General features: G+C 45.4%; 1 protein-coding gene across 4 annotated transcripts in view; it reads left to right on the forward strand.

The window, feature by feature from the left end:
- Positions 1-8809, forward strand: part of LOC139236107 (putative pre-mRNA-splicing factor ATP-dependent RNA helicase DHX32) — a 207028-nt gene extending 198219 nt beyond the window's left edge. For 3 of the 4 annotated variants that reach the window (XM_070866799.1, XM_070866798.1, XM_070866801.1), the window contains exon 12: positions 1914-7820. In XM_070866799.1, coding sequence (XP_070722900.1) covers positions 1914-2109 — 196 coding nt within the window. In that variant the 3' untranslated portion in view covers positions 2110-7820. Of the gene's footprint in view, positions 1-1913; positions 7821-8790 lie in introns of those variants that run through there. The other variant, XM_070866802.1, reaches the window with a different exon arrangement.
- Positions 8810-11124: the final 2315 nt, after the last annotated feature.

The following is an 11124-nucleotide window of genomic DNA, read 5'->3' on the forward strand; positions in this document are numbered from 1 at the left end:
ACCAAGTCCCGCTCACCCATCAACCCTGTGCTCGCTGATCTACGCTGGCTCGTGGTTAAGCAACATATCCATTTCAGAATTCTCATCCTTATTTTCAAATCCTCCCATGGCCTCACCACTCTCTATCTCTAATTCTGCCCTCTTGAGCATCCCTGATTATAATTGCTCAACCATTGGCGGCCGTGCCTTCAGCTGCCTGGGCCCCAAGATCTGGAACTCCCTCCCTAAACCTCTCTTCCCTCCTTCAAAACGCTCCTTAAAACATACCTCTTTGACCAAGCTTTTGGTCATCTGCCATAATTTCTTATCTGGCTCGGTGTCAAATTTATTTTTTTGTCTCGTAACACTCCTGTGAAGCGCCTTGGGATGTTTTATTATGTTAGAGGTGCTATATAAATACAAGTTGTTGTTAAGGGATGAATGTTGGTTTGAGCACTAGAAAAACAATTCTTTGAACGACACCAAAGGATTTTGTTTTATATCCAGTCAGGGTCTCATTTTAACATTCCATCTGAAAAATGTCACCTCCAGCAGTGCAACACCGTCTCAGTGCTGCACTGAAGTGTCGATCTCGGTTACGTGCACAAGCCCTGGAGTGTGGTTTGACGCCACTACCTTCCAACTGTGGTGAGAGTGCTGCTGCTGAGCTAAGCGGACAGTCGAGCTGGGGAATTTAAGCCAGCAAAATGCCATCATCAGTCGTCGGGGTTGCCAACTCTGGTTGGACATATTCCTGGAAGTTTCATCATGTGACCTCCTGCCTCTGGCTGCCCCGCCCCGTACTCCTGCCATTGGTCACCAGACATGTCCATCCTCGTGGTCCCCACCAATCGGAAAGTAAATCGACGACTCATTTGTCTGCCCTCTCAGGTGGACGTAAAAGATCCCACTGCACTATTTTGAAGAAGAGCAGGGGAGTTATCCCTGGTGTCCTGGCCAATATTTATCCCTCAATCAACATAACGAAATAGATTATCTGTCATTATCACATTGCTGTTTGTGAGAGCTTGCTGTGCTCAAATTGGCTGCGGCGTATCCAACACTACCACAGTGACTACACTCCAAAAGTACTTTGTTGGCTGTAAAGCGCTTTGAGACATCTGGTGGTCGTGAAAGGCGCTATATAAATCCAAGTCTTTCATTCTTTCTGTTCGATCCGGTTAACAATGCCATCCTCCTCCAGAGCCTCTCCGACATTTACACCCATTCAACTGCCCTTTGATAGTTCGATTCCTACCTATCCGAAGGTATCTAGTGCATCTCCAGAAATGGCAACTCTTATCCAGTCACTTCGGGAGTCTCCCAAGGATTCATCCTCGACTTCTTCCTCATTACATTATGCTCATCAGCAGTTTTTGGGGTGCGTGGCCATTCACTGCGCAAAACCCAACATTGAAAAAGCCGGTTTTGGGAAATTGTTCCTGGAATGTGGGCGTCGCTGGCAAGGCTAGCATTTATTGCCCATCCCTAATCACCCTTCCACCTTCCTGAACCGCTGTAGTCCGTGTGGTGAAGGTACTCCTATAGTGCTGTTAGGGAAGGAGTTCCAGGATTTTGACCCAGCGACGATGAAGGAACGGCTGATATACTTCTAAGTCAGGTGGTGTGTGACTGGAGAGGAACTTGGCGGTGATGGTGCTCCCATGGGCCTGCTGCCCTTGTCCTTCTTGGTGCTGGAGGTCGCGGATTTGGGAGGTGCTGCCGAAGAAGCCTTGGCGAGTTGCTGCAGTGCATCTTGTAATGGTACACACTGCAGCTACGGTGCACCGGTGGTGGAGAGAGTGAATGTTTAAGGTGGTGGATGGGGTGCCAATTGCCTGTTTCTGTGCTGTAAATACTATGTATATACCACTTAGTCTGTTTTAAGGTGTGATTTCTGACGCCAGTCTGTTGGATTTTGCCATCTCTCCTAGGCTGATTGAGTTTGCTCCGCAGTACTACCTGAGCAACCTCCCAGCCAGTGAGAGCCGCGACCTGCTGGTGGAGCTTCGCGAGAAGCTGAGTGGCACGGAGACACAACCAGACGAAGAGGCAGAGGAAGAAGCTCTGAGGGAAGGAGAAAACAACGCAGATGTGGTTGAAAATGAGGAACTCTGCTTACTTCAGTGAAGGGAAAGGGAGACAGCAGCACCTGGGGCGGGCAAAGGAACCAGTGACTTAGTGACAGCTGGCCATCGACTTGACGACAACATGGGAGCCCATCCAGCGTTTGAATAGAATCGCCACCATCTCACTTTCTTTTCACAAAAAGGACCAGAGGAGGAGATGAGGAGAATTCTGTTGTTTGCACAGCGAGTTGTTACGATCTGTACCACACTGCCTGAAAAGGGTGATAGAAGCAGATTCAATCGTAACTTTCAAAGAGGATATATACTTGAAACGGAAACATTTAGGGAAAGAGCAGAGGGAGTGGGACTAATTGGATAGCTCTTTGAAAGAGCTGACACAGGCACGATGGATCAAATGGGCTCCTTCTGTTGCTGTATGATTCTGGTCAGAAGATATTTTGGTTCAGTAGTCAGTGAGTCCCTGACAATTGAATGGACTCTCCCAACCTGGCTTTGTTTGCCTATTCTCCTTCAAGCTAGAAGATAACGGGTGGTGCAGTGGTTTGCTATACAGTCCCTTTCACCTTCTGGAACTCGGTACAGAATGTATGTAAAGGTCCGACATGGAATGGGTTTGAGCAGCCTCAACCTATGTTTTTGAGTGTGGCCCCATAGAACAGATTTATCTTTAATGTTGTCGTGTCACTCCAGGATGGCTGCAGCAGAAATAGTGAAATATTGCACAGACACAATAAGGGATACTGTGATTGGCACTTAGGCAGATATGTTGGGTCAGCATAGAGGCAACTTTATCCTGCAGCTCACTCGTGCTGCACCCCACTTCTGCTCAAGCGTGTGCTGCTAGCAATGGGAAAATGTTCCATTTCCCCAAACTAGAATCCTTCACCTGGAGCACTAAAAAAAAATACATTTGTTTGAAATAAAAAGGTGTCGCAGGCCCAAAAATAGGAGTTTCTTAAAAAATCCACAAATCTCTTCATAAATTTTCTTAAAATAATGTCAGATAGTTGCTTGAAAAGGACTGCTAGGGTATGGGGGGTGAGCAAGGATTAGATTAGATGGTTGGTGAGGTCAAAAACACAATCGTATGTTTGATGGCCTCTGTGTGCTGTAACACTCCATGTTTCTATGACTAGTTCTCCCTTTTTGATTGAATAATACAACTAGCTATCAAACCTCACCTCTACCATGGAAGGAGTGTGTGGGAGTGTGAGTACACTTATTTTTGTGTGTATATCTGGGTTGTCTACATCTTCTGTGTCTGTGTGTGTGCGTTTGTATCTCTGTCATTTCCATTTATCTTTTCCTCCCCATCTAGTCCTCCCTCCCTCCCATTCGGCTGCCCGCTGTTTGTAGAGAAGTCTGCAGGCCAGAGCATTCCCAGGCTTCTAGATTCAGGATTGTGTGTGTGTGTGTGTGTGTGTGTGTGTGTGTGTGTGTGTGTGTGCAGAGCCTGGTCTCCAATCGTCTTGGCTCCCCTTGCCATTGGACCAAGACCTTGCTCTGTCAAGTTCGTGTGGTGGCTGGTGTGCAACGGCCACCCCAAAAGAATTCATGCACAGGCATCTTCCACCCTCTAAAATGAAGTTCAGGACCTGAAACATCAGGACCCAATGGACAACCCTATTTAGAACTCATATTAGTGTGGTAGCAAGTCATCCTCGACTCCAGGGGACTGCCTAAGAGAGAAAGAGATGTGTGTGTGTGTGTGTGTGTGTGTGTGTGTATGCGCGTCTGGCTGTGTATATCTACGTCTGTATGCATGTTTGTAAATCCAGATCAGAAAGGCTATCCCTTGCAGTCTGCATGATAGGCGAATCAAACTTGGACAAAAGTAACGTAGCAATACAGGAGTGCCGATAGTGCAATGCACTGTTTGTCATTTTAAGAGCTTGGACACTCCATTGATTGTATAGTTACTAGGAATTCTATCACGTGTCCGGATTTGTAACTTTCTTCCTTTACCTTTTTGTAAATAGTTTTGTGGTTGTCCCTGATTTTCAGTCGAGCAATCCCCACACAACAAGTTTCCTTCAATGTGAACATCTTGCACTTTTACATCACTAAGCACACCGGCATGCTGACCAAGGCGGTGAGGCGGATAAAGCCAAGTTGTGAGCTGTGTCCGGTTACAGGAGGGTAAATCTCGAGCCTCTGGAAATGGTTGCCAGGACGACGCCCAGATGGAAGCTCGGCCTTGGGACAATGTGACAATCCCACTTCCCAGCCGGTGGGGGACGCATGTTCCACTCTCCCGTCTAATAATGGACGTGCTTGACCTTGCAGGCTCTTTGTTCGAGAGGGACATGAGTGCACTGCCGTACTGGTTACTCTCTCCGTGCTCACTCCGTATATCTGTGTGGTTTTCTGGGGGGGAGCGCGTTTGCATTCTGAGAATGTGACTGGGAGAGATGGTTGCAGTTTGCCAGAGCGCCTGTCCATCTGTAGAATTTGTCCTTCAGATGTTTCTACACTTGGCCAGCCGAACCTTGGACACAGCAAAGTTTGGTGGGAGAAACAGTAAAATGCCCTGTTTATTGCAGGACTAAACTGCTAAGATATTTTTTTTTTTAAGTGTTTTTTTTTCCTATCCTGAACCTCAACTGGAATTATGGAAATCAAAATTGTAAATTCTAGAATCCAGCCAGTGGTGCCTGGCAGCAGAGCATATTTTTTGTGTTTCGAGTTTTTAAGTTGCAAATGTGATTTTTTTTTTATCTTCCACCTTTTGCGTACTTTAGCACTGTAGGTTTTCTTTACTTCTCGTCGAGTTTACTCCTGATTTCTGCGGCTGAAATGGGATTTTTGAATGGACCCGGAGCAGTCGCTACCTTCAGGTTTCAAGCAGACACTGCCACAAGATGCAGTTTGGGATCAGGAACCCCCTGAAGGGAGTCAAAGGTTATGGGGAGCGGGCAGAGAAGTGGAGTCGAGGCCAAGATCAGATCAGCCATGATCTTACTGAATGGCGGAGCAGGTGCGAGGGGCCAAATGGCCTACTCCTGCTCCTATTTCTTATGTTCTAATAGAAAAGTGACTGACACCCCCTTTCCCCCCCTGCCCCCCCTGCCCTTAGTCCTGGTGGGTACACCCACATCATCATCATAGGCAGTCCCTTGAAATTGAGGAAGACTTGCTTCCACTCTAAAAGTGAGTTCTCAGGTGACTGAACAGTCCAAAACGGGAATTACAGTCTGTCACAGGTGGGACAGACAGTGGTTGAAGAAAAGGGTGGGTGGGGAGTCTGGTTCGCCTTCTGCTTTCTGTGCTTGTTTTCTGCATGCTCTCGCCGACGAGACTCGAGGTGCTCCGCGCCCTCCTTGGATGGTATTCCTGCACTTAAGGTGGTCTTTGGCCAGCCACAGCCCAGTGTTGCCATACAGACGAGAAAGTGCAGCTTCAATTCCGTGGTCTGTGCTGAGCCAACTACTCTCGGGCAGGGCACCAACCTGTGGCCCGAGTGCTCGGGGCTAAGAAGGGGGTGGGGGAAATCAACCGGAGTTTCCGCTCTTGGTCGCCGTCCACCCCTCCCTGTGTTGGGAAAGTAGATGCTGGATGAGAAGCGTACATTGGCTGAGTTTATCACATGGCGCACTGACCGACACTGTCCGGGGCTCACGCGAAGAATGACCGCTTGGCTGAGATGTCGGAAATCCGTCTGTCCCCTGCGGGATCTGACCCTAGCAGGGGGGCACAGCAACCTCACCAGAGAAAATCAGAGCAAAAAAAAGCGCTATTTTAAGAAAGTAGTATCTGCAGCACTTGGTAGTAGTGACGAGATCCAACGGTTTTATTAGCACAAACTTAAATAATTGTGATTTTTGTTTTATTTAACGATTTTAAAAAGATCAGCGTGGTGGGTTTTAACTAGTACGTCTCATCCACATCATGGATATTAGCAGCTTCAAGCTGAATGACCCTGCACAACATTTATACTCTGTATATTTAGTAGCTTCAGAAAACATGTTTTGAAGCTGTAGAATTGTGAATGTTCTTAATTGGATTTAGAAACATTTTATTTTTTTGTGCTTTTTCAACTCCAGCCTCTTAACTATTTTATCTTCTTGAAGAAGAAGAGAGATCTGCAACTGATTTACAGGCTGGTTAGTCTCTATAGCGGCTTTACAACTGCTGTTGGAGGGGTAGTAGAGCCCCAATGTGGACCTGCCAGATTCACGGAATCAGCTTTTAAAAAATTCATTCATGGGATGTGGGCAAGGCTGGCATTTATTGCCCATCCCTTGAGGAGATGGTGGTGAGCCGCCTTCTTGAACCACTGTAGTCCGTGTGGTGAAGGTGCTCCCACAGTGCTGATAGGGAGGGAGTTCTAAGATTTTGACCCAGCGACAATGAAGGAAAGGTCGATATAATTCCAAGTCGGGATGGTGTGTGACTTGGAGGAGAACGTGGAGGTGATGGTGTTCCAATGCATCTGCGACCCTTGTCCTTCTAGGCGGTAGAGGTCGCGGGTTTGTGAGGTGCTGCCGAAGAAGCCTTGGCGAGTTGCAGCAGTGCATCTTGTTGATGGTGCAGTGTGCTGGGAGGTCATATTTTTGCCGGATTTAGTGAATTTGCCAAGTTTGCTTTGGGGGTTGCTGCCTGCACATGTTGGGGCAGTAGCACCACTCTTAAGGCCAGCGTTAAATCAGCTGTCTGTAAACTAGAGGGAAACTTCAGATCTGGACAGTTAAGTGCTGCTGCAAATCTCCAAGTGCCAATTCGGGTAGCTTTTTTTCCTGATGATTAGAATTTCTAGTGAAAAGGGATTTCGGTACGGGAAACGTTAAGGATGCATCTCAAAGCTGGGGTTTCACTTTAACATTTAAGGCAGAATGCACTGTTTTTTATCCTCTGTTCGGGGAAACCTTGTACATCTCCCAGTCCAAAAACAAAATCCCCATTTAATTTCTTCTGCATGTTGATAGAACTCTCTTTACCAGGAGTGTACATTTATTTTAGACAGTTCTATAACTATTCGATAACTAGCAGTAAATGAATAGACGCATTTATTTCAAGTCTCGGAAATGTCACAACCGTGCTTCACATACTATGAATCTTTTCTTTCATAAATTAAGAGGTGCTTTAAATGCATGAGGATCATTCGCTGGTTTGTCAAGCCGCCTTGTGCTTTAGGAGTTCTTGCCTTGGGGAAAAGTTTAAGAATTTACAGGGAAAGAGCAGTTGGATTATGATGGCATCCTGTAACACTACAATCCTCAATATAGCAGTACAGCTTTGGGTTATTTTGAAGATTATAAATTGCAAATCACCGATTAGCTTTGGACGTATACATTTAAAACTGAGGCTATACCAGTCAAATAATCTGGAGTTTGAGTAAAGCTCCAATTTCTTCTAATGAAAGCTTTATAATTTATTTAAAAGGGTAGCACGGACATTACATTGTATCTTTGCACATAATTTAAGGTTTGGGGACTTTGTCCTTTCCTGATGTAATTTATTTTCTGTACAAGTGCCAATTGCACAGATAGTAGGCAAGATGCTGTTTGCTACTTTTGATTTCGGAGCTAGTAGAAAATAGGTGTTGCTGCTTTGTGTATGTTTGATTATTTTTCTCCTCTTAACTGGAATACTGGTCTTGTAAGCACAAATTTTAGAAACTTCCTGATGTACTGAGGAAGAAACATGCTGTAAACTTTAGCCTACTTTGAAATTATTGTACTTTTCTGAATGTTACACAGATGATATTTAAAATGAAGTACTGTATCAAGTTCCAGTGGTGTCAGCAATTTTAATGAGTACAATGTAAAACAAAAAAATCTTGCTTTATTGTATTTTGTTGAGTGCATACTATATTGCAAAATCATTATTACAAATTTGAGTCAGCCTCCGCTACCTACTCTGCTTCCGGTAGCATCACTCGCTCCCATAAGAACATTTGGCCCCTCGAGCCTGCTCCGCCATTCAATAAGATCATGGCTGATCTAATCTTGGCCTCAACGCCACTTTCTTGCCCGCTCTCCATAAACCCTTGACTCCCTTAGTGCTCAAAAATCTGTCCACCTCCACCTTGAATATATTCAATGACCCAGCCTCCACAGCTCTCTGGGGTAGAGAATTCCAAAGATTCACGACCCTCAGAGAAGAAGTTCCTCCTGCAGAAAATGCTGGAAATCTCAGCGGGTCAGGCAACATATGTGGAGAGAAAGAGAGTTAATGTTTCAGGTTGATGACCCTTCGTCTACCCTGTCAAGCCCCCTCAGAATCTTATATGTTTCAATCGGATCACCTCTCATTCTTCTAAGCAGGCGACCCGCACTGGGCCAAACACGCCAGTGAAACCAAGCTGGAGGCAGCAGTAATTATTTGTAATTAGCCAGAGTAATTATTTATAAATTTACGACAGCTCCCGAGTGCTCCGGTAGCTCTTTAGAGTTCCTCGCCCACTTGTTCCAGCACTGATTTTATGCCAGGGTCCTGTTCACTTGGGTCCCCAACGGCATTGGCCTCCTTCTTGATGCCCCGCTCCCGCCCGTGACATAGTTCCCGGCTTCAGCACTGCTGAATGAGGCACGGGAGATAAAATGGCCTGGGCCTCACGCTGAACCACCTTTCGGGCCCCGTGCGCCTTTTTCTAACGTGCACAAAAGCATTGCTTTAAAATACAATACCCTTCAACGTGAATCTTTTTCTAAATCCAATTGGGGCAAAAGAATCCCAAGACATGACTATCATGAATAAATAGAATTCATTGGGTTTACAGACTTGAGTGAAGTAATTAATGAACATTCAACAACAGGAACTTTCACGTTAATAAATGACTCCAGATGCTTCACAGAAGAATGGACACAAAACAGTCATGGGGTGGTCATTGAAGACACAGACGATTGAGAAGGTGATTGAAGGTGAGTCGCAAGGCAGAGGAATTGAGGGGGGTGTTTGCGGATTTCCTGTAATTATGGTCAAAACAAAGATTTGCTCGTCCTGCAACAATAATCTGCGTGATTTGAGACCCAAATGGTTTTAAACAACAAGCTTTACATTGGCTAATAACATTGGTTTTATGCAACTGTTCTATAGTATTACTTCAAATGACGAGTAATTTATACTGTTTCCTCCTGTTCAAGCTGATGGGCATTCTATTTCATAGGTCACCGTTATGATGAATCCTGAGAACGCTCTAACTTTTAGAAGCCACAGGTCCCATTCTTAAACTATTCAGCTACCTTTGGCTGCATCTGCGCATAACAGTATATGTGTAGGTGCACATTTGCTGAGGCCACATATTTAGGTGTTTAGCCTATTTCTAATCTCTGTTCGGCAAGCTTTGTTTTGTGTACTGTAAATGCATAGACCAAGTGGCCTTGCGGGACTTCACTGTTCTGTCTTCACAGTTTCTCAATGCTATCTTTTACCATGGTGTATGGCGTCTTAGCAACTGCCCCCTCCCCCCCCCCCCCCCTTTACCTCAGTGCCTGATTCTCGTGGCTCAGCTCGGTTTGTTCATACAGGAACAATTCGCTCTCCAGCTAAAATGCTTGAGCAGATCCGGCTTGGATACTTTTTACCAGGTAAACCACTACAAAATATTTCAATAGGAGGGAATTCCGCAAAGCAGAGCCAAGACTGCTGGAGGATCTACACTAATGTTGGAAGGGGAAAGGAGGCCAGCATTGCAGAGTAGTGGATAGAGAGAGTGAGCTGGGAAAGGGGATTGGAAGAGGGGAGCTATCAAATAAGGTAACTTATTTTCAGATATACCCATCGAAGAATAACGATATAATACAAGAGAAGTCACTGGAGTGCAAATGCTCAAAGTGCGTACTCCCATCTGGGGGCTATCTACTCTCCAGTTAATAGTATGTAAGCACCATACAGATCAGTATCCAAATTTGTAGATCATAATAAAATAGGAGTTATATTAATAATGGTAAGGACCAAAGCAGGCAGCAAGGGAATATTGATAAGTTGGGGGAATGGGCTAGAAAGGTGACTGCCAGAATTCAGTGTCAGTAAATGTGAGGTGGTAAACTCTAGTTACAGAAATGTAATCGGATACTTTGGATGAAAGCTATTGTGGAAGAGCAGGAGGATTTGAGGGTTCAGTTCACAAGGCATTAAAAGCAGCACCTCCAGTGGTTAAAACCATTTTTTTTAAAAAGCTAATGTAAATATTCCATTATAGTGAGAGGTACAGAATATAAAAATCAAGATATAATGGTGAATGTTAATAAATTCTTAGACTACAGTTATATAATGTATAGCGCAACAACAGGCCATTTGGTCCAACGGGTCCATGCAGGTGTTTATGCTCCACACGAGCCACCTCCCACCCCTCTTCATCTCCCCCTATTAAAATAGCCTAATCTTTTCTCCCTCATCTAGCTTCTATGTACAGTTTTGGGCTCCGCATTATTGGAAGGGTGTTGAGGTTAGAGTACTTTGCAGATTCACTGGGATGGTGCCTGCTATAAGGCAATACAAAGGAAGTCTTGAAAAGGTTTTGTTTCAGAGCAGAGGAGATTATGGAATGGTTTGTAGCGGTATGTAAAATTCTGAAAGGATGGGAGAGTGTAGATAGAAACAGATGGGGGAGAAATTGGTCCTCGCCAATTTTGGGCTCCCCTGGGGATCCACAAATATACTGCTGGCCCGGGGTCATCCCCTCTGTCTTGCCTCCTCCCGCTGCCAGGACTTGCGACAGGGAAGTGGAGCTGAGTCCATGATCAGATCAGCCATGATCTTAGTGAATGGTGGAGCAGGCTCGAGGGGTTGTATGACCTACTCCTGCTCCTATTTCTTATGTTCTTACAACTGGCTCATTGTCCTTTCAATGGGAGTCAAGGGAAGGCATGTATAATGGGTGTGACGTTTGGATTGCGCAACCCAGAGATGTGGGAGCAAGTATCACTGGTATTCTTATTCTTGTCGTCGGATCCAGACGAATTTCCCAAGGTCCCGACCAACGAGCTGAATTGCGATGCATGATTCACGTCCAAAGCTCGCCGGGTGTATGCCAATGAGTATCAATTTCCAGTGATACTTGCTCCCACATCTCTGGGTTGCGCAATCCAAACGTCACACTCATCAACGCCCA

This window comes from Pristiophorus japonicus, chromosome 2, assembly GCF_044704955.1.
Source record: "Pristiophorus japonicus isolate sPriJap1 chromosome 2, sPriJap1.hap1, whole genome shotgun sequence".
In the NCBI taxonomy this organism is placed as follows: Eukaryota; Metazoa; Chordata; class Chondrichthyes; family Pristiophoridae; genus Pristiophorus; species Pristiophorus japonicus.